Source organism: Anas platyrhynchos, chromosome 2, assembly GCF_047663525.1.
Source record: "Anas platyrhynchos isolate ZD024472 breed Pekin duck chromosome 2, IASCAAS_PekinDuck_T2T, whole genome shotgun sequence".
Lineage (NCBI taxonomy): Eukaryota > Metazoa > Chordata > Aves > Anseriformes > Anatidae > Anas > Anas platyrhynchos.
Genome location: NC_092588.1, coordinates 49,706,002 through 49,730,519, shown reverse-complemented (window position 1 = coordinate 49,730,519; position 24,518 = coordinate 49,706,002). Strand labels below are relative to the sequence as shown.

The following is a 24,518-nucleotide window of genomic DNA, read 5'->3' as shown; positions in this document are numbered from 1 at the left end:
CTTAGGATCATCCTACCTTTGGGTTTATATTCCCTCTTTTCCTGGAACAGGAAGAGGTAAAAATCTACTTTTTGTCTCCTTTTTCTCTTGCTTTTAAACATAAGTGGGGATTTTCATTCAGGGTCACAGATTCAGGAGCAAAGGTTTTCAGAAATTTTTTCTCTCTCTGCGATAAAATTTCAAATCTCTGTCTTGTCTCACGGTATCCTGTGCTAGCCTGTATCCCACTGCAGTTCTGCTAGACAACAAGCCCTATGTGTTTGCTTTCCATTTGATAGCCTACATTGCACTATACTGATACTGGCTTTCTAAATCACAGTAAACATTAATGATCTGCCATTGCATTCATTATTTAAGAAGAATATCCACGTAAAAGCTTCTATCAGACTCTTGAAGACACCTATCAAAAAGCCTGAACTCAAGCTTGCACTTGTCTCTTTCCCTGAATTTTCTTGAATGTTTGCTTGTCTGTGAGGAATTACCTGCACTGGCCAGTCTCACAATCATTAGCACAAAAGAGAGAAGGAAATCACACTTACAATGGGCTCTTGTAGCCAAAGGCGGATTAGAGTTGCGAGGGTGTAGTACATCACCAGCAGTAAGATTGGATTAGCATGGTGATACCAATGCAACTCTTGATTTTTGATGATCATCCAAGTGCTTGAGCAGTTTGTCTGAGTAAGAGAAGTTACACCAAACAATCTGTGGATATGAAAAAAACAAACAATGAAGTTAGAGAACAAATACCAAAATTTATATTGCTTAAGAATATTTTTGCTTACTTACAATACTGATTGTCCTGTTTAGATCTTATCTAAAACACAGTGAATATTTTCACTCCACAATATTTAGTGAAAAGGAATGGTCTTTTGCACTTAGTTTTCAACATAAAACATGGGAGTATACTATTATTGCACCTATCATGTCCAATGTAAAAACTTTAAATGACCCGAGCCCTTTTAGCTCAGAGCTACAGAAAAGGGGGAGAGAGAATCTAGATGCATGGCCTTTTGGCAAATCACAGTAACATGGCATTTCAAAGTGATTTAGTAAACTGACATACAATGCCATTCCACACGCTCTGCCAGCACAGAGCTGTAAAGCACTTGTCCTTAGCACATTGAACAGTTTACTGAAAATTAAAAAAGAAAAAAATATATATTAAAAATTGCTGTCTAATTATAGAAAAAACTTATAGCTCCACTGAATTAATGGCTTTTGTGAACAATGGAAAACATTTGGCAAAGCAATTGCTCTGAATGATCATATCATTGAGGAAAAAAAAAAAAGGTGAAAAATTAATTCCATAATTAATATAGTTGCAGAATTAATGATATATTTGACTATTTCTTGAAAAACTAGGATTTCACAAAGTAAGAAACTCATGCCAAAAAAAAAACACACTTAATTAAAAACAAACAAAAAAACAACAACAAAAACAACATCAACAAACAAACCACAACATTTTTAATTTAAGACAAGATATTAGATGCTTTATACCTGAAACAAAACCAGTAGGAAGTCATCTTTAAATTTTTTTTTGGTCTTAAATATTTTGCAGAATTCCAGAGCTAGTTCATAACACTACCACAGCACATATCAGTATTCATTATATCAGTTTGTTTGTTTGTTTGTTTTATTGATAAGCTTCTTCTACAATGTGTATGAGAGTTAGAGTTTTTGATTTTTAGAAGAAATAGATTTCATCTAAATGATGGTTAAGGAGAATCATTTATTGAAAGAACAAAAACCCCAAACTCTGCTAATTCTAAAAGAGTAAAACAAATATATTAAAAAAATACATATATTTATTTCATTTGTTTGTTTACTTGTTTTCTTGCTAGGGGATTTAATCATGAATAGTATGTCTAAAAGATTACTTCTTTTACTTACTAGAATCCAACACAAAAGAGTGAATGAATACAAACAATTAGTATGATATTCAACAGAGATCTACTGCCTGAAATCTGCCTTTTCAATGCTGTAAAGTGAAAATCAAGTGAAAATGAATGGGTTATGCCTGTTCATTCACTGGGGATTAGTGGCATGGGTATAATACCATTAACTGCCAGAACTAGTGTTTTATTAAACAATTTATCAGAACTCACTTCTCACTCTGATTGTCAACATGAGCCAAAGACTATAAATTGAGTAATTCTCAGAGCTTTTGGGTGGATCCAAGGTTGGAAAAAAAAAAAAAAAGAAGATTCTGCATACAAAATAAAACCTTGTAACTTAAAGGGGAGCTGACAGACCTGTTTTTGGAGTTGACCCAGATTCAAAATTCTGTAGAATCCAAGCAAATTCAGAGCCAGTGTTACAGTTTGGCTCCATCTGGCCAAAATACATGCTGAACTGTATTCTGTTCATATTTCTAACAGCATAGGGGAACATCTTGTTTTATCTACTTTCCTCTGCCATCTGACTTGAAAGTTTTCCCCATCAGTGATCAGGGTTGTTGAGCTCTATTAGTTTCATCTTCTACCTCTATTTAATAATGCATTCTTTCATCTCTGCTTCATTTTAATATTTTCTGTGTAAGCACAGTATGAATTACCCTACTTCTGTTTCATAAACGTCTCAGAATCAGAGTGCAATTCAATTCTTACTGAAGTGAAAAGTCTTTCCATTGCCAGTAAATGCTGAGTATTTCCTACAGAAATAGGGAAAAACAGATCTGAACCCTTCTGCCAGGCAGACCTGATCTTATTATCACTTATTCCATTCTGCTGTATAATATACTATAAAGTCTCAAAAACTTGTGTCTTCCTTTCATCTCCACTGAAGAAGCATTCCACATGATCTTACCAGTCAGGAAAGTTTATTACATTTCAGTTAAAACCTCATTCTCTTAGTTTAATCTGTTTGCTTCAAGTAATCCATACTTTCTATAATGGGGCTTAATTCTGCTCCAATCTGGTCCTGCATTCACCAAATACTAACAAGTTATAACATATCTCTTCCCTCTTAGCTGTGACCTTATCCACAGTATATCTATTTATCTCATAAATCATGAACCTAGAAAAACTGCTGCTCATTTCTGAGGTCTTCTGAGTTTTTGAGAATTGTTAGTCACAAAGGTACTCAACACAACATTTCCCATGAACCAAATTCAATATACTCTGAAGTCTTGGGAATGCTCATTCTGTCTAGGCCTTCAGTAAGGCTACAAGTTGCTACTCATTCAATATTTATGCTTGAAAATTATCGTCAATGAGAATTGCTGGCACAGAACATTAATCAAAGACATACAGTCATCTTCTCTTATTTAAAGCTTTTAAACACACAGGAATAACTGCTGTAAGACTTGTAAGCATTTATAGTATGCAAAACTTATTAGGGCGTTTCCCAGTTCTGCATACTTCATTCCACAAAGATGTCATTATTCTCAGTTGTAATCAAGATCAGCTATATTTGCCTCCAGCTCTGATCTTAGTGTGACTTTGTCTTAGTCAACATATATGAATGCCATTAGTAAACCCAAAATGAGTCCTAGGTGAGAGAAACTGGATTCCAAACAAGACAAGAATGTGTACAGATATGAATACAGAAGACAAAACAAATACATGAAGACCTTTTGCTAGTGGAAATTGTTTACCCTTCAAAAGTCTGCATTTAACTTCATGAACAAACAGAGTTTTGTCAGATGCAATAAATTCACTTTTCTATTCTTGCAAAGAAGCAAAAATTGTGTTTTCAAAGTCCTCATCAGTATTCTGAAAAATGCATTTTATTTAAAAACATAGCAGAAATCATTTGGAAATTTTTAGAAATTATTAAGGGCCAAAAGGAACTAAATTGTCTGACTGAGGCATGCTCTGAAATAGCATGTGAAAAGCAGTTCTTAAAAGGGTGATACCTATCTATCCAATTCCTACTCCACTCACTCGTTTTCCCAGCAAAGCTTCCTGTTGAATCTGTGAATCACCCTTCTGGCAGGCACACTTTGATCATCTGTGACTTTCTGACAAAGCTGTAAGCTATGACCATAAAAACAAACAAACAAACAACAACAACAAAAAACAAAAAAAAACCACAACCACAACTAACCAAACAACAACAACACACACACACAAAAAGACAACGCTAAAAAACTTTTGATATCTAACAAAAATCAGAAGAGTAATTCCAATTTTATTTGAAAACAGAAAAAAAAATTACTTTTGTACTCACAGACAGTTGAGACCCCTAAGGGGCTGCCAAAGCACCACATTTTATTATTCTATTATGCAGATTGCTAAAATCTCCCCAGCATGCATTAGTTTAGTATTACATTAATATAGAAAAATTGACAGTAATAGTAAGTTGTGGTGTAAAGTGTGAACATATATGATTATATTAACAAATCAAATTAAATGTATCTCTCATATACAGAATTATCAAACAGAATAAATACAGATCTGTTCAGTCTGTGAATTTTGCCCCCTGTAAAAATGGGGTGGAATATTTTTTCTTTCTGAAAATATATCTGTCAGTTTGGCTTCTGGATGAACTGGTATTTTAGGAATTGACTTCAGACCAGGATTTGTCTTGTAATTTCCAAGGCCAGGATGGGAAGTAATAATTCTGACTTCCTGCATAACATAGGACACACCGTAATTCTTATACTGTACAAATAATTTGTGGTTGGATTAAAGTTTATAGTTAAGAAAGGCATCCAATCTCAGTTTCAAGTGATACCAGATCTTTTATTGCCATACTATTTCCTATAGCACTTAGTTTCTATAATAGTTTTGTCTAGATGAGCTTTCCAGTTGCTACATCTTCCTACAATTCTGTGTACTACTGTACATACTACTTTTAACACTACTTTTAACTACACAACAGGCCAGAAGTCATTTTCCTGTATCTTCTCTGAGCTTCCCAGTTTACAGCAACCTCATACAACAAGTCAGAACATCTACAGTCCACCTCCATCACACTGCACAGCTTTCACCTGTTTGCATGGCCTAGGGGTTGTACTTGGACACCAGCCAGATATCAGAGTTGAAGCCCATATTCACATGTTCATCTAAATACATTCAGGCTTCTTTGGACAGTTTAATGTCAATTAGGAAATAGGTGAAAGCTATTTTATTGCTACAATATTAGACCTGAAGTTTCTGAACTGGTCATTGCAAAACCTTTATGCACTTATACACAAAACAAAACAAGCAAGCAAGCAAAGAAAAATCAAGGACAATTAAGCTTTCTTTATTTCCTCCTAACTAACAGCTGTTACCTCTCGTCTCTTTTGTCTTTGCAACATGCTAGCCACTTCTATAAAAATGACACTAAGTTCCTCTGAATTTTCTGAAAATGGCTCACTGGTAAGACAATGTGATGGAGGTGGAGGTGAAGATGGAGGTGGAGATGGAGAGAGAAGAACAGAATCCCAAAATGTGACAGGCTTTGGAGGCAGACAAAGAACTCCCAATGTTCACCTCAACTGTTTGGAGATTCAGAAAATATAATTTGAACGTAATGAATGTAATATCTTGGTGATTTCTTTAACTTGTATGAAAGACCTTTGGATGAGACTGTAGTGAAATTCTGACTGAGCTTAGCAGCTGTTTCTTTTAAGGACTGGGAACAAAAATTACATAAATAATGTCACTTTAGTGACAGAAGCAAGTGCCTTGCATACAATAGTTATGAATATGCATCAAAATATATCAATATAACAAAAACATTCATGTTCTCTGGAGAAAGCCTCTAGGTAATAACTTACAGTGTTTTTTACACACTCTACTCTGACTCACTAAGCAGAAGCAAAAGACATACAACAGCTTTTCTCATGAGCCCAACCTAACCCATGACAATGTGCAAAACGCACATTAAAAAAATCATTAAGAGCTTTCAGTCAAAGAAGACAAGTGATTCACGGTGGCAGAAAAATGTCTCTTATCATGTCCTGTTGATTATGCTTCCTCTGAAGGTTCTAAGAGGGCAGTGGATTCTCAATTTCACCAGAGCCTGCTGAATCTCTGTGGAGTAATTGCAAGTACTCATGAGTCTGTATATTGCTTTGGTTTTAGTTCTCATATATTCTAGGTGGACTTGATGTATGTTGACATAAATTGGTTGATTTTGCTCTCAGTTAATTGCCTTCATTGCAAACATAAAAAAGCATAAACCCATATTCAGATTTTTCAAGCATTTTCCTAAACACCACCTATTACAAATCATTCTGGTCAGAAACACAAGGCTATGTCATTAAATTAACTGCATATGTTAATATCATGACAAAGTTTTAAATGCTACTCATTCATGAAAACTAAGGAAAGGAAACAGGATTTTATGATATCCTAAAAAATTGTAAAAGACTGGAGATAAGAAAGAAACAAACCAGGAGTTCTCCTAATACACTCAACTTTTTGTTCTCATTCTTAAACATTATTTTTTCAAGGTGACAGGGCCAAAAAAAACAGAGTGAAACTGGTTGACTGGGAGGGGAAAAGGAAGAAAGGAAATCTGGACAGCTATTGCATGCAATAGGACATCATCTGTTAGATGCCAGAAACTATTGTTTCCGTAGGAGGCAAAGGCAGGATGTCTGAAATCCTGGACCAAATGTGATTCCGCTATCTTTTGTCAAGGGAAGCAATTACAATGTGCATTTTTATTAAGAATTGTGTATTTGTTTTAATTAGCACATAAATATATCTATTAAAGTAGGAACTATCTGGATGATTTAGGCATGAGTGTCAAGTGTTGTAATGCTCTTTTTAAAGATAACCATGAAAATTTCCTTAAGGTTGCTAAATGTAATGTAGTTTTAGTGGGTTGGCTGCTTGCTTGTTTGCTGGTTTTGTTTTTGCTTGTTTTGTTGTTTTTTTTTTTTTTTTTTTTTTGTTTGTTTTGTTTTGTTTGTTTGGTTTTGTTTGTTTTGTTTTGTTTTTTTAATTATTATTATTTTTTAGGTGGCATTGATTTGGAAATTCAAGATCTAATATTTTAGCAGCACTACACCATTGATCTTAGTGTGAAGTTACAACATTGAGAATACAAGCACGTTATGATCTCACCTCCATAGTTGCTTTGTCAATGGGGAAGAGAAAGGTACAGAGACCTGAAAAGAATAGAATAGATCTGAATATAAATTCTATTCTAAACTCTCTCATGCAGAGCTGCTACTATGTGTATGTATACTGCACCGTGAGTTATGCATACTACAATATAAGATTTAACTTGTACTATAATATAAAATCAAGATGGAATTTGGGAATGGAAAAAATGTATGTTTTTAATATCGTGCTAAGAACAGTAACACACACAGAATTTTGTTTAAAATTACAAAATTACAGATGATAGTTTATAATTTTCAAGACACGTTCATATGTATTTCAAGCCTTCTTCATCCAAATATTCCTGTTATTGTGTTCAACATTTTAACATTTGCTCTTTATCCACAATAAACTGGATGTACATTACAAATACTGACTGATTTAAGCAGGAAAGATTACTTCACAGGACTTGCTTCCTGTTTCAGGAAAAGATTTACCATAGACTAATAAAATAAAACAATGATGCAAGTCTGCAACTCTATTTGACATGGTAGCAGGCTGGAAATTAAATCCAGAACAGGGCAATGAAGATTACAGTTTGAAGAAAATGTCTGCACCAAGCCACTTCAGGAGCTGTATTTCCTGATTTAGTATTTATGATTACAGGAATTTTTGCTATAGCCAATACTGAATGGTTATTCACAGCAATGGCATCAGAGACTTCTGCTGTGCTGGTCTGGATTTGGGAAATCCATCTGAGTACAACTTTGGTTGTAGAATTTCTGTTGGGTTTTACGAACTGTCTGAAACTTTATATCATCTGGCTATCTGTTATTTTATACTTACTGCACTCTCCTCATAAGACAAGGGAATGCTGACTGGGGCTGGGGTAGGAGAACAGACTATCAAGACTGATTGTCATTTGAATTACTGAGCCCTAAAATGGATATGCTAAAAGTGGCCAACCAAGAGAAAAAAAGGAGATGAAGAAGAGAAGAAGAAGGGGAAAGGGAAGAAGAAAGGGAAGAGAGGGGGGGAGGAAAGAGGAGAGGAAAGAGGAGAGGAGAGGAGAGGAGAGGAGAGGAGAGGAGAGGAGAGGAGAGGAGAGGAGAGGAGAGGAGAGGAGAGGAGAGGAGAGGAGAGGAGAGGAGAGGAGAGGAGAGGAGAGGAGAGGAGAGGAGAGGAGAGGAGAGGAGAGGAGAGGAGAGGAGAGGAGAGGAGAGGAGAGGAGAGGAGAGGAGAGGAGAGGAGAGGAGAGGAGAGGAGAGGAGAGGAGAGGAGAGGAGAGGAGAGGAGAGGAGAGGAGAGGAGAGGAGAGGAGAGGAGAGGAGAGGAGGGGATGAACAACAGTTTTTTTTTTTGTTGTTGTTGTTTTTTTTTAAGAGAGAAAAATAGAACAACAGTAAATTCCTAGAAATGGTGAAAAAGGTCGCCTTTTGGGGGGTAATGGTATAGAAATTTTCTTTTTCTGGGGGAAAGAAGATGAAGATACAAGGATAAAAGGCAAAATATCATGTTTCACAAGCCAGGCTTGAAGTTAGGGATTAATGAAGAAGAGTACTTAAAATACAGAAAGGAATGTATCCTAAATACTAAGCAATGCTTGAAGTGTGAACTTTTTTTCAAGATTTGACTTAAATGAGATACATACTCCCATCAAATTTGTAAATACCCTGGGTTGAAGAAGGGGGAGAGGCGTGGAAATAATAATAAATAAATAAATTAGAAAACAACAAAAACAAAACAACAATAACAAAGATTTAAAAAAAAAAAGGAAAAAAAATAAAAAGAAAATATACCCACCACTCTAACACAGACTTTCTAAATGTCAGCAGATTCCTGTTCAAGCTGTCCTGTTGAGTTTTTTGTGTTTGGATGGCAAAGCTACACACAAGTTTTGATCAATAAAATTATACCCATAAGGTCTGTTAAGAGAACCCTGTGAGCCATCACTGTCCCCCAGCCAGTACCTCATTTGGCTGTATGCTGAAAGAAACACATGCTGTTGGAAAGGACTGAGCCAGTCCTGTGGTACCTCCAGGTCTATCCTTGCCTTCCAGAAGCTGGTTACTCTCTAGGATACATGCCAGGAATTAAGACTACAGTGGGGCTCATGATCACTGATACAACCCTTTTAAAGAAATAGCAAAATACAAGGAGGAAAGAGTTGGCAAAGTTGGATGGAGTACATTAAGAATCCCAAAGAATTAGGGTTAAGATGAATGAGAGGCATTTGGCCTCACATGTATTTTTTTAATGGAAAAAAAAGAATGAACAGGAAAACTGGCGTTTATCTTTCCACATTGTGTTATACGTAAGAATTCACAGAGATGGAGCTGATCTTCCACACCTTCTCCTCAGCTTAGTAGGACAACTATGTAGGGAGATACCACAGACATAGATTTCAGTACACAGCTGTGTGCAACTTATTAAATTTATCCACTTCTGAGTAATACAAGCTTTAAAAAGCATTGCAATATTTTTAGTGCTTAAAAGACCTAGACCCTGCTTTGGTTCAGACTTGGGTAATTCAGAACGGGCTAAATGGAACTGTGCCATCTTAACAATAACAAAAAAAAAAATAAAAAAATCTGATTGTTTGGGTTGAGAAGAATCATGATAAATTTCAGCTTAACAGTTAATAAACTTTTTGGAAATATCTGAAAACATAGACTGACTGGAAGTGCTTTCCTTCAGAGTGTTGCTATCACAACACTATAATACAGGCATATATACAGTGAATATAGGCTTGGTGGGTAAGTAGATCATTCTAACTTTTGTTTTAATGTCATCATATTTCTATAGCTCTTTAGCAGATGTCTATGCATTTATTTTCTACCAAGTCTTGGTTTCCATAGCTTCTATTGGATCAAAGCTTTTCTGGCAATGACAAAACCAGCCCTGGTATATCTCCCACCCTCTTCTGAACATCAGTGACTTTTCTTTTAAAGGAAAACTAATTTCAAACACACAGCTATTGCATGAGAAACCTCATAAAAAAAAAAAAAAAAGTAATTTAAAACTTGTGTGCTAATATCATGCATATAATGAAGACAGAGAAAAATTATGAGCCATTAATCCAGGAAGCTGCAGAGGAGAAAGGATAGCTTTAAGGGTTGTGAATTATATAAAAGCTTGCAAAAACTCCAAATACAACACAAATCTTTATTCTGAGGAAAAAAAAAAAAACAAAAAAAACGAACATATAAGCAGCCACAATAAAATCACTTTGCTCTCAAGTGAATTAACAACTTTAAAACAGGATGTTAAATCGTATCTGCTACAAAACCTGTTTTTTAATGTAACCAGATAATGGAATTTTCTCTGAGACTATGTGACTGGAAGCTGTTAAGGACTGGACATCCATTAAAAATGACTGAACTTCAGACTTTTAAATACTTCATATATCTGAAATAAAGCAGATGCCCTAAGAGGAATTTAAATCTGAACATAAGGATTTGTGAAATACACCACATTTCATCCAGTAATTGAGCTTTGTAGTGACCTCTATTCCAAAAGCTCATAGTGTGCTTTCATTGCCTTAGAGGCAATAATTCCCCACTGTTATCACTAATAGTAGATGTGGGTCTACTAATGCCTTGTTACTTAGACAAAGTCTATCTTCAAAAGCCTGGCATGAAGAAGATTTATCAGTGGTTTTCCTCTCTGGATCCTCAAACAGTTTCATTAGCTCTGTTCAGCAGAGCTCTGAATTTCTGGTGAGCGTTAATCTTGATCTTGACCTTTTCAGTACATCAGTAAACTAGAAAAGCAGTGATGTTGCTCTAGTCTTTGGGGACATCTGCTGGGACTTCCAGAGGTGAACATCTGCTGAGGAAATACCCTGAAGTAGCATCCCCAGTATCTTTTCCCAGTTCTTTAATCCCAACCTGACAGCTGAGTTGCCATCAGAGGGAGGACCACCACGTAGGATGGCAAGGAAGGAGGACAGCCTGCTCCCAAAACTCAGACAGGTACTGCAGCCCACAGACAGCCTTCCTGTCCTAAGTTCAGATGCTGGACGAAGGATGCATTTGTGTTGATAGACCTTTGAGCATAATGTTTCAGCAGGAATCATTTAGGAAAAGCACACAATGCTCCAACAGCCCTGGTGAACATCAGCATTTAGCAGGGTGGTGCTACCTGGCCAGATCGTGCTAGTGACCTGGTATAACAACCAACTATGCAACCAACTGCCAGCTTAAAAGATTTACTGTCAGCTCTTAGAATAATGTATGCAGAAGAACAGAAAATGTTTCAAAATGTAGCTCCACACATTTCAACTTTGGGGCAATTTGGTCTGTGATCTAGGAACCTAAGGACAGAGACTGCAGCCAACAACTCTGAGTTTGAGTCCAAGCTCTGACTATCTGGGGGGGTTATGCAATTCATCTAACTTTTCTGTCCAGGAATTTTTCCACCTCTGAAAGGGAAGGATGATACTTTTCAGTCACATTGGGACAGTCTTCTAGGTTTAGTGATGCATGAAGAGGATAAAGAGATTTTCCACTTACTCAGTTGGCAGTGAAACAGATTGGAAAAAAAAAAAAAAAGTGATTGAGACCCAAATTAAGAGACTCTGCAGTAGAAAATATGAGCAAAGAAGATAGTCTTTTTTTCTTTTTCTTTTTTTTTTTTTAAGCAAATACCCTAAAGGAGAAATATTAATTTTGATTCCCACTTATTTTTGGAAAGGAAAAAAGGGAAGGGAAGGGAAGGGAAGGGAAGGGAAGGGAAGGGAAGGGAAGGGAAGGGAAGGGAAGGGAAGGGAAGGGAAGGGAAGGGAAGGGAAGGGAAGGGAAGGGAAGGGAAGGGAAGGGAAGGGAAGGGAAGGGAAGGGAAGGGAAGGGAAAAGAGCAAGATATGGGAAGGAAGATAAAGGGATAATAAGCAATAAGGCATGGAAAAATACCTAATTAACTAATTGTGCAACCAAAACTGTATAACATAGCCATTTTAAAAGCAGTTGTAAACTGTACCTCATCGGTTCAGTTTTTGTCTTTAAGTTACCACCTTCAGCTAAATGAATATAAGCAAGAGATGAATTGCTTCCACTCTGAGTACTCAGTGTACCTGTTGAAAACCGCCTCTTGTGCAGACAAGGACTGAGTCCCCCGTGCGTGCTTGACTGAGATTAGTCAGGACTGCATTTTGTACTACCTCTGAGGAATGTGGGATGATTCCTTTGCAAACGTTTATAAATTGAGCTGAAAACACAAAGAGCTACTATATAAGTGCTAAATATCTACCATCATAATTCCAGGGCATGCCAGAGCATGAAAATAAAGGCTGGCAGACAGACCTCAGGAAAACAGTAAAGACAGGCTTGTAGTGCCAAGAGAAGCTGACCTGCTAATGCCACAAAGCAGTAACAACCTGAAAACCTGAATCTGGTAGGAGGGGAGTTCTTACATTTCTGTTATCTTTCTGACCTTTTTTTTTTTTTTTTTCTTTTTTCCCAGGCATTTTATCAGTGTTCATATTAGGCAGACCTGTGCTCTTTCAGAGAAAATAAAATTAAAGGGTCACCTCTTCACAGGCATCTCTTACATGTCCACACAGGGACACGTGGACAGGCAGGGAACATTCCCTGTGACAGTCAGAGAACCTGTATCCAAACATAAGAATGAAAATCATAAGATGCATGGTGTGTAAGGTGAGATCCATCTCTTGCTGACTGTGAGCAGGGCTTCTTTTAGTGCAGAGGTGTGTTGGGCCCAAGTTGTCTGAGTGAGTGCAGAAGTGGGAAGGCTCAGTAATGAGTGATTGCATACCCAGTTCATTCAAACAGGTAAATTTATCATGACACAGTGGCACTTGCAAAGTCATTGTCCCCTCTCTCCATTCCTTTTACCTGAATGTCTGAATGAATCTGAAGAAGTAGGCACCTTCTGCTCTTCTCACATTAAAGCACTGCTATCTGGGGGAAGAAGACAGCAAAGAAGTGGCACCTTGCCAGCATTATGTCATGCAATGGTGACTGATTTTATGTTTGCAGTTTAAGTTCAGTTTCCGGATACAGTACACGTTGTTGGGAATGCCAAGACCCCCCCTCTGCGCTAACAAGAACCACCTGCAACAAGGGAAAACCAGTCTCTCCTGTGCGCAGAAAGTTGTTTTTAAAAGCACATCACCTGGTTTACATCTCTTGGTGTCTTAGCATGTCTTTTGGTTTGCATCCCTGTCCTAGACAAGGGGAAGATAGAGAGAAGTCAATCACCTGTAGTGCAACACCAGTACCCTGAATAAAATTGTGCCTGCTGAATTTGGCACTTGGTGTGGGGTGAGAGCTATGGTGAATGCCAACAGCTTCATGGTGGGGATGGAGAGTCACACAGACTGCCAGAGAAATTTCTGCAGTCTACTTACTAATTCATCTGTTACTTTTCCCAGAGACTTTCAAACATGCCATAAATCCTGGCACAAACAAGAATTTGCTGATTTTAAGGAACTACAGCATGCAATAAAAAGAGATGGGTATTAATAACCAAGTGAAAATCAGCAAGGGCTACAGATTCTCCCTAGTAAAACTGGTAAGTTTACACTGACTTCCCTGTTGTCACCACTGGACTTCCACCAAAACCTGAGTTAATTTTAAATCACTGCTGAGTACAACTATGCTATAAAGCAAGTACAGCATGCACATTTATTACATGCCTACTAATGAGCAAATCTCCAAGGATATTCTTCTGAATAAGCAATGAAAGAGGTGAACTCATTTTGGAGTGCTTGTGTGGCAGACACAAAGCTGGAAATCCCACAGGAGTGAGAGGGTTTACAGTACCTCCAAGGCTTTCTTGCTACACCTGACTGGGAACACCCAGTACTGATGGGAGTTGTTCTCCCATTGCATTTGGATTTTCCAGACAGTGCTATCAGGATGGCTACCAGTGAGAAACTCAGAACAGGCAAAAATGAAATTATTACTCAGTGTTGTAAAAAGATCAATCAATGAAATCCTGAGCCAGATTCACTAAACAGGACCATTTCTTGGTCAGTCACTGTCGTGGTTTAACCCAGCCGACAGCTAACTCTGTTCTAACTGAAACCAGGACAGTCACCTTGAGCAGTCTTTGATATAAACGACACCAGCCTGTTCTAGTGAAGTAAGACACTGAGAAAGAATGAAAGAATATTAAGGTATGTTAGGAACCAGTACTTCTTCCTCTTAGGAATGAGAAATAAATGTAATGGACAAGTTTAGAAGACTTCCTATGAATTTTCCAGTATTCCTCAGTTTACTTTTATAACTTTTATTTTCAACTCTTTTGCTGTGCTCTCATTAATTCAGATAACTATTTACCAGCCCTGGCTATAGGTGTTCTGCAGAGGATAGTATTGATAATCCATCTATTTCACAGCAGGCTGTTGTTACTAGCTATAAATAAAACTAGACTTTCCTCACTAAGTTTATGCAACTTCACTTGCAATTCTATTCACCTTCCTTGATCGGTGAGGCAGGGGTTAGACAGCCCGTTCAAAGTCTCATGGGGAATTTGCACAATCCATGTGCAAAGGGATGAAAATCTTGCAATTTCTGGTGAGAAGAGACTGAAGAGAAGTACTGCTAATTTTATCTGTTGAAGTGAATGGAATCAAGGGAGGCAACACTGTTCGTGTTCATCAATTGCATTCAACAAGTAATGAAACAGCATAAAGATGATGTTAATTAGATCACTGAATACAAAATACAGTTTTAAAAACAGTTATTGAACTATGTGAAAATGAAGCTATAGTCCCCAGCCTTTTATCTGAGAATGCTGTTTGCAGTTTTAAAACCAGTCCACCTTTAAACACACTTTGGACAGACTTTCCTATGGGGATCTCTTCTGAGAAGGGTCTGCATGTGCTGGGCTCCCTGGTATCTTCAGGGGAGCAGAGGAGGTCAGCAGCCAAGAGGTAAGTTATATGCTAAGCTTGTACTGCAGTCATGAAACCAAATGAGTAGAAAAGTAAATCAGACATGCTACAGAACTGTTCCCTTGCTATGGTTTTGCACTCTTCACCTTCTTTAGAAGAAGGAAAATCTGTCATGAAAATTAAATGGGTTTTATGAAACAAAATGAGCTTTGTAGCTCACAGATTTTGTTACGTGTAAAGATGGGTGAACTCTGCTGTAAAATCTCCAAATCGGCAAAATTGCTGTGCCATTGTCAGGGTCCCTTTGCAATTCAATAACTCAGCCTGCAGCTGAGCCAGGCAGCGATGCACAGCTGCAGGACAGTGGAAGCTCCGAGTGGGACTGCCTCTAGCTGCAAAAGCACAGAGAGGACCAGGACTGCAGCACCTTTCACTGTGCGGTCAGAATTACTCCTGCATTGCTAATTAACAGAGAACCAGCATTTCTGTACAACTATTTCACTTTTTCCTATTCGGAACTACAATTCGGGTGGTTCATAATGAAAAGTGTTTCTGAAGGTGAATGGCAGAGTGGCAATCAACTTTTTACATGGAGATTTAGCCAAACATTGCACTTTTTCATTTTTTTTTTTTTTCAATGAGCTGTATTTTTACTTGGAGAAGAATAACTCATATTTTCCCAAGGATTTCCCATGGACACATTGTGAAAATTTTCTGTGAGTGGTAGACCTCTGAAAGATTATAACTATTAACTTTATGGGAACAAATATAAATGACTCCTCATAGCTGTCTGTATATAAGACAGTGTTACTTGTCCCTTCTTTTTTCATGTTAATCAAAGGGGTTTGGGCTTTCATTGGGAGGGAGGGCAGATAAGAGGCAGGGCAGGCATAATGAAGACATAATACTGAGTTCTAGCATTTGGCTTCAAGTGCTTTAAGAGCAGCTGTTTTTTCCTAGTATTCTGCTTCTGCCTCCATCAGCAACTGACTGTTGAAATGGAAATGCTCAAGGTCAGAGAGAACTTTCCCACTTCCCTGGGACTCCCATCAAGTCCGCTCATGCCATGTTATGCCTGTCTGTCTGGGTCCACAGGAAGAATGTAAAGCATCTTCACCTTCCAAAACACCCCCAGTTCTTACTTTTCCAGTAAATAAAAGCCTGAATTCAGAAATCCGGGGTAAGACTTGTGGGAAAATTACGTGCTTAATATTTTAAGACAAAGACCCTGGTCACCACAATGACTGAAACTGGGTTATGTGGTCTTCTTTACCAATGAAAAAGAAATTGCATTCACTGAAAACCTACCTTAAAAAAAATAAATAAAAAATAAGCAACTCCAAAAAAACTCCAAAAAAATTTCCCTAGACGATGTGTCAGTTTTCAGGTCGAACTTACCTAAAAACCCTCTACATTAATTGGTCAACAGCAATACCAACAATTTTTCAGATTTTAAGATAAGATATAGTTTATCTTATGCATGTTTAAGATAGATTTCATTATAAATTGAAGCCATCAAGAACTTGATGTTACAAGATCTGTAACATCAACTGTTACAGATCTCTTCCTCCAAGCTTTCTTGTTCTTGTTCTGAGTTTTTCTTAATTCTGTTGTATTTCTCTGCTTTGTTGTAATGAACAGGCTCAGCTGTCCACTCATTGTTATCTGCCATGGTTGCTCATGAGATTAGAGTTTGGTTTTTGGAAATAAAGTTTGTGCAGCTGCGCTGCCCGTGAACAAGGGCTTTTATATATGACCTTTTCCTAATGAAATCTGGTCAGCTTCAATTAGATCTGACAAAAAAGTAACAGTTTTCTCAATCATATGAAATTCTAAGCTCTTTTTCTTTTTAAAAAAAAAAAATAGAGAGGAGACAAATGCTCCTACCAAAGGAAAGGCTAGTGAACATATCCATTCCACATTAAACAAAAGCAAGCACGTGGGAAAGATTGTCTCAACTGTGGCAGTCTTTGAATATTTTTGGACACCAGATGTAGATTATTAGGTAGTTAATATGAAATTATATTATAATGAGGACTATAAAGGTTCAGCTAATAGAAAATGGACTATTTACTGTGTAGTACAGAAGTGTTTTCTAACATGATATTGAGAAACTTGCTTTATAAGGTGTATTAAAACCTTTGATAAAACATCCTTTGCAGAATCACACAATTCAGAGCTGCACTTGCCCTGGGCTACCTCATAGTTTAGAAAGTGATTACAGTAATAGCAAGGATGATTGCTGTCTTTTGTCAATAGTAATCTAAACTTGCATTTCTGAGCTGTTAACAGAATCATTCACTTCCTTTGCAAGATAATTAAAAATAAATAAATAAATACAGATAATGAAACTCAAGATAAAGCTCTAAGAAAGCACATAAGAAAGCCTTCTAAGTGATATTAATAGTCTCCAAAGCTGTGGTGCATTACATAGCTAATATGAAATTCAGCTGCAAAACTCTCAAGAATAACATCAATTAGCTAAGTTTTGCAAGAGAGAAATCCTTGTTCTCAAACCCAAACTAATCAGTGACAAAAGCGGTGGCCAGCACGGCATGGTTTGGAACTCACTCTGCAAGTACAAAGTGTGCCTTTGCACACAGAGGAAGATGGAAATGGAACAAGGGCAGGGCAGTGTCCTTGCACCGCACGTCTCCAGAGGTCTGTGCAATGGTAGTGGGTGTTGTAGTGCCGTGACGGTAAGTGACTGAAAAAAATTCAGGCAGAGGGCACAAAAGCTGTACCAGCCAAAGGGCAGCTTAATATAAGATACATAAATGAACTTCGAACACTCTGTCTTACCAAAGCTTGTTACTAATCATCACCACAAACCCTATTTAAAAAGTCTCTCCTTGAAGAGATTCATAGGCACCCTTCAGAAGAAAATTTCCTGTTGAAAAGACAGCCTTAGATTAGACTTTCCCATTCAAATTGCAATGAAGCTATCAGCTGTGTAATTCCACATTCCCATCCACTTAAAGAAATTGTGAAGTAATATCCTACTGTCAAGTGGCTGTACTCCCTGTACTTCCAAGTTTGCCTCACTTCATAAGCGTGATGCCTTCCCACAGATGACACCATTTTTACTTAAACTATTTTGAACATTACTTGCCCGAAAACTACACGCAATGTAAGACAGATCTAAAACTCTAAGAAAGCACATAGGTTTTAACTTGCATCTGGTTACTGGATCTATAAACAAACGCACTCAAAAACAAAGGTTTGGACAGGAATAACTTTACTAGCTCAGGATAAACTTCATACCACTGCACTGATCTTATTTCTTCATGTTGGCAAGGCCTTATCATTGCCCTAATTACATCCTTTTGCCAAAATAAACAACATCAGGAAGAAAGGAGACAGCAATCTGAAAAATGGCAAACATTATTGCATATTTTTTCAGGCTGTGACACTGTGTACATAATTTCCAAAGTCATTTTAGCTCATTGACGTGTTTTTGTTAAATCAGGTGAAAAGAATTTTATGGCAGAAATATGATATTTTCTGAATTTTGTTTTAAATGGATACTTCTTGCTATTGTTTTCCCACCTCTGCAAATCACCAATTTGGCAATAGAGCAGCAAGGCAACACAGAAGGTAAATATTTTAAATGGGGTATAGAAAGAGTGTGAACATTTTATTTGGCAGAGGTGGGTTAGCATATAACCAGTATTAACTTAAGCAACTAGGTAACACCTAACTGAGGGGCCAATTTGGCCTTATTGACACCAGACCCCCTGAGCCACTTAGGACCACTCTTTACAAGGCAGTCAGGGCACTTCTTTGAATTACAGCTACTCACTTCTCCACTATGGACTGGTCTGCAGAAGAAAAGCTGTAAGCAGCAGAGGAAACTTCATACAAGCTCACCAGTAGCGTGCCTATCCCTGACATATCAGCTATACTTCAAATTTTCAGTACCCTATGTATTCCTAAATCTGTAGACTCCACTGCATGCTGGATGGCATTTAAGTGTGTGTTTGTGCTTATGCCATTTCTCTATGTCCATAGCAGAACCGGAAAGTCGCTATAGTAGATTTCAAATCTTGTAGAAGATCAGAGTCTTCGTGTTTGATAACAGCAATATGGCAAATATGCAGGGGTGTGTTATCACAATATCCTATTGCAGGGCAGTGGTGGTGGTAGTTTGCTTGCAGAATCCCATAAGGTTCCAGGACAAAACATCAAAGTTCACCAGAGGGGATATATTTCCCTAGTTTTATTTCAGACCACCCTCTTTCAAGAAAACTACATTTGTCTGGTGACACTGTTCAGTCACTTCTTACAGTCATGACTGCTGAATTTTGAGTTGAAGTGTTTTTAAAAAGAAGGAGCAGCACAAGCATGATGCAAACCTAAGCTGAAAAATATTAATAATAAAATATTGAGAATTTTCCAGCTTGTTTGGGTATAGTTCAACATCATCTAGCCTGAAATCAATTGATACAGTGGTGAGCTGAATGCATTAGTATTCAGAGACAACACGTTTTCTTGTGGAGCAGAAACAACTTGCACATTTCTTGCAAATTTGAGATCTCAAATCCAGAAATACCAATCTTAGCCTTATGCTCTGCAAAGAGAAAAAATATACACCGATAACCCAACAGCAGTAATTTTCATATCTGCCCTTGCATCTGAGGAGAGTTTAACCTGGGGGACAAGCCGTCAAAACTGCCCAGAGAAATAAAAGCCCTTTTTCTTTATGTTTCCTTTCCCCTTCTTTTACAGATAAAGGTCCACTTATAACAGCCCTAAAACTAAGGCATGCAAATACATGTGCCTGTTGTAAAATTTTACATACAGTGAATATTTTTCAACTAAATAAGGAGAGTTCATTCAGGTGAGTAAGTATAAGAACAATCTTCTATTTTATTTTCCTTTTGAAAAAAAAAAAAAAAAAAGACATTGAATAGCATGTTCTGGGTGAGAATAGCAGAGAAAAATAGTGAGAATCAGATTCTTTTCTCAGCATATAATTTACCAATGTAGGCCACCCACTAGTATCAATGGGAACTCTGAATACTTAGCTTCACTTTAAACCAAGATGGTACATAAAATAGCAAGGTATTAAATTTCTTCTAAGATGAGAAATGCTAAAATATTTTTCTGTACCATTCCAGTATGTCTCTCACTTTTCACTCCTCTAGCCTCTGCTTTACATCTGAGTCCTACTCCAATAACTAAAAACCTTATTAGTAGCTTTTCTTACACTCAGATTTGCACCTCCAAGCATTGATAACACCTGTCATGATGCTCTTCAAACCCATCTCCCTAAAATCAGATCAAAGAAAATTGAACCAAGAGTGAAGAAAGAACATAATCACCACACCTCCTGTCGAAGTCACTTTCATTTTTTGTATGTTCCAATATGATTTCCTATGTAATTTAGAACATCAGTTCTTCATGTTATATGTATAAAAGACAGAGTACACAACCATACCATTTCAAGAGGAAGTTTACAATAAGATTACATGATTTTCACTTACAAAAACTAGTAAGATAAATAAATGTTCCAAAGCCCAACACGAGAATTTTTTTTTTACCCACACTCTGAAGGTGCTTCAGTGAAGTAATAATTTTCTTGCAATCTTACTTTTCATTTCAAAAAATAGTGACTAAAATAAAGTGGTATATTTGCACTGAATGAAATTTAATCATAAACTGTAGAATTTATAAAAATAACCTAATATACGAACTAAGCTTGAGACTAAATTAATTGAAAAGTAAAATAAGTTAAAATTTGTAACAAAATATTAAAAAGAAGAAAAGAACTTTTACAAATGATGCTTCTGAAGATTTTTTTTTATAGCAAAAATTTTGTGAAACATACTTCCTTGCCATGATAAAATTTTACTACTGTCTGGTGATAAAACATTGTAAGATGATAACCTCATATTTAGATTAATAATAATTTCTGTTTCTTTTATTAATACACAGAGAAAGTAACAAAGATTTCAGGGAAGTTGTGAGTTGTTTAGCAACTCGGAACTACTAGAAATTATCCATTCTCCTCCATTGACCTCTAGGTGGCACAAAAGATCCTAAACGAAGTAGACCATTTCTGATTTTCCTGGTAATGCTATGCCCTCCAAAATCAGCCTCCTCCAGTCAGCAATTCCAATATCACAGAACACACATTTATTAATCTGTACAAGATAAAATGTCAAAATAACTGGTAAAGTACCAACCACTGTAGCTAAGCAGCTCATTTTTTGCTGCTTTTAATGAAGCACACCAAGATATGAATCATTAATTGATTCACTCCAGTACGTCTGATACCTCTTCACTTTCAACTTATAATACTTATAAGGAGCAATAGGCTTACTAGAAATAAAAATAAGTTTTGTATTTAATTTAATCTAAACAAACACTATATGACTATAAACACATACCATTAAAAAATTTGCAGTCATAATCCAGCAGCAAAAAAATAAAATAAAATAGTAAGGAATAAAACACATCTATTACTTCATCTTCTTTTAGATGTCAGTATAAAAGCACATAAAAAATTAAAGGGTCAGAAAAGTCACATCCATTCAATATTTACTGCAGCAGTAACTAGAAATTAACTTGCTTTTTGACCCAGAAGTGATGCAGCTTTTGGTATGAACATAATATCAGCATGTTCTGCATGACCACAGAGAATTTTTATATTAACAGTCCAGTATTATGCACAGCAGATGAAGTACCACAGCAGCCCTCAGTCTCTGCACACAAGGATGGTGCCACACGTTCATTTTGCCTCAGTTAAGACGCTACTACGTTAGACCTCAGAATATTTCTTTTCCTATAACAAAAACATACATGCATACACTGCCTTTGCTTCAATGCTGCCACTGGTTTCCTTTATCTCCTTTCTTAACCAAGTCCTTCTCACTCACATGTGAGCCTCACTAAAATAATAATACAAATAAAAATATACAAATAAAAATTTAAAAAATCATCTTCCCCTTCTAACCTTCCTTCTGTATCCAATTGCCCAGACAGGACTGTCACTGTTCTATCATCCAAAACATTCAGTCTGTTTTACTTCCACTCTTCAAAGACTGAACATGATGATTCCCAAAGTGACACAGAAATTTTGTCAAACCATTATGTGGAAGACCATCTTAAACAACAGGCAATAACAGAACATTGCATCATTTGTCCACAACTAAACAAGAAAGGAATTTCTCTCACCTGGCATAGAAATCTTTTGGTGGAACAACCTCCTGGAAGAACTGTAGCTGGTACAGATAAAGTCCAATTATGTGCCCCGCACTGAATATAGCCATTAATACACACAGACAGCTGAATATCAGCGGATCAAATACTTGGCAAAAGGACCACCATGTACACAGGCCCAAAAATACAAGGAAATACACAGCAGAGGTCAAAGATGGCACCATCATACCTGTCAAAACAAAAATGTGAAGGGTTGGAAAAGTGTGGGAAACACCAGCATTTGGTTAATACTTAAGTCTGACAAGTGCATTATACAACTTAATCTAGTTATTTTTATGCTAATTATTAGAATTAGCTCTTAAGATTGCTACATTGCTATTAGCTGGGAGACTAAAAGGATCTTTTTTTTTTTTTTTTTTTTGAGCACTGGCATATTGGATTTCAAAATGAACTGTAAGTATACGATGCTAAAATGGCACGACAGATGAACAGTAAAAAGCCTTGTCATATAAATCTTGAAGTACCTTGAGTTAATAAAAATGAAAAAAAAAAAAAAAAAAGATACATATAGTGAAAATAAAAGGTATCTAGAAAATATTCAGCAGATTTTTTTTATTCTTATAACTCATAGAAACTTGAAATTTGCATATGACAAGCAACCTGCTGTCGTACCTATGTATATTGATTTTGCTCTTACCCAAGTAGCAGAGTATTTCATTTGTTAAAATGTCTGATTGGTGAAGGAAATCTGATGCTCTGTGTGTATCCCACAAAGAAATGAGGAAGCAGGAAAGATACACATGTCCAGGAGTGGAAACCAGGAGAAAATGACATAGAGAGCTTACATGCAGCTTAGCAGCTTAGTGGGGTCACTGCAGTAACAGTACTGAAGCTAAGAGAACTATCTAGGGATGACTGCCCCCACTTGTTTGTAACTTCTTTACTAGTGCATCTGAACGCTGCCTTCCTTCAGGACAGATCTGCAGGCTCCCGGTGCCCCATGGCTCCGGTATGGCCACAGCTGCCTTTGCTGTGCTCCAGGGGGTCTCTCCCCGACAGACTTGTGACATGCCCGAATGGTAGCCCCAAACATTTCTGTCCCCAGCTTTCACAGGGCAGAGTCCTTGCAAGGCAGCAGGGGACAGAAAGGGTTTCAGAAGGCAGAGGGCTTCACTCTGGATTTTAATGGCAGAAATTGTCAAAAGCTGGCCACAAGCATGGGATACTGGGCAAAATGTGTACCATAAGGATCCTTACTCATGGTAATTTTGTTTGAGTATGATTCTTGCAACCTTCTACATCATGCTTCAGACTACATCTTCAGCCTAGGGTGTTTGTTTCTGCTCTGGCGTATAATCTGCTGACTTTTCCATAGGCTTTCACTTTTAAAAGCATGACAGAACCACAGGGATCATCTATTCTGACTGTCTCTGTAATGCAGGATATAAAATTTTACCCAGTAATTTCTGCCTCAAACCTATAACTCTATATTTGCTTCCTTCAAAAAGATACTTTGTCTTAATTTAAACACTTTAGGAGAAGGAGAATATGCGATATCCATAAATAAGTTATTTATATGGCAAATTACTTTGGCTGTGAAAAATTCAAAATTTATTTCCGGTTTCAAATTGTTTTAAATATTGAGTCACATTATAACTTCTGCTAGATTAAATGTCTGCCACAAATATGTAGGTTCTTTGTACCCTTGTCAGTACTTTCAGACTGCAATCAAACCATCATTCATATATATATATATATATATTTTTTTTTTCTTGGCACAGTGAATATGGAAGTATTTAACTAATTAAGCTTGAGGTCTCTCTTTGGAATATAGGCTTCCCAGACCTCAAGCCCTTTTTGTAACTTTCCTCTGAATACCTCCCAGTCCTCAGTGTGTTTTGGAATTATGCAGACAAGCTGCCCAATGCCACTCTGAGAAAATGCCTCCTACCACTTATGTGTGACACTTCTGCTTCATCTTCCACTGGTTATGTTTTATTTATATTCATGCAACTTCAGAAAGACACTGAAATAATTTCCATTTGTGCATACCTGTCAGCCATTCTTTTTCATGGTATCTGTCTTCCCTGATGTCATTCTCCACTGCGATCCACATAGCCTATTTTTTCCCCTTTTTTTATTACTTAGAATTTGGCTACATCTAGGGCTGTCAGATGAGTTTGCATTAGTGAAACAGCCTACCTTACTGAAAAATACACATCAGTCCTGTCCTTGTCATCCAAACATTTTATACCACCTTTTTTTTTAATATATATTTTAGCATACTTCTGTGTTACTCATACACTTGCACTTATGCTTCATATGTAGGGATCCTGTTCAAACATCACATAGGCAGATAAACGCTAATTTACAACTGCAGGAACATATTTTCAATCAATTTACTACAACCAACAATAATTTTGTCTACTTCAGTTCTCTCTGTAGCTGATTATGTATTACTAAAGAAAATGTTATATACAATGTTAATGTATCATATCAAAAAAGCTA

The 24,518-nt window shown here is 36.9% G+C and overlaps 1 protein-coding gene across 12 annotated transcripts in view; it reads right to left on the bottom strand.

Annotated features, from left to right (window-relative positions):
* Positions 1 to 24,518, bottom strand: part of PIEZO2 (piezo type mechanosensitive ion channel component 2) — a 312,264-nt gene that overhangs the window by 103,294 nt on the left and 184,452 nt on the right. For all 12 annotated transcript variants that reach the window (XM_072034700.1, XM_038174513.2, XM_072034692.1 and 9 more), the window contains 2 exons: positions 22,026 to 22,239; positions 540 to 702 (listed from right to left, as the gene is read on the bottom strand). In XM_072034700.1, the coding sequence (XP_071890801.1) occupies positions 540 to 702; positions 22,026 to 22,239 (377 nt within the window). The remainder of the gene's footprint in view (positions 1 to 539; positions 703 to 22,025; positions 22,240 to 24,518) is intronic.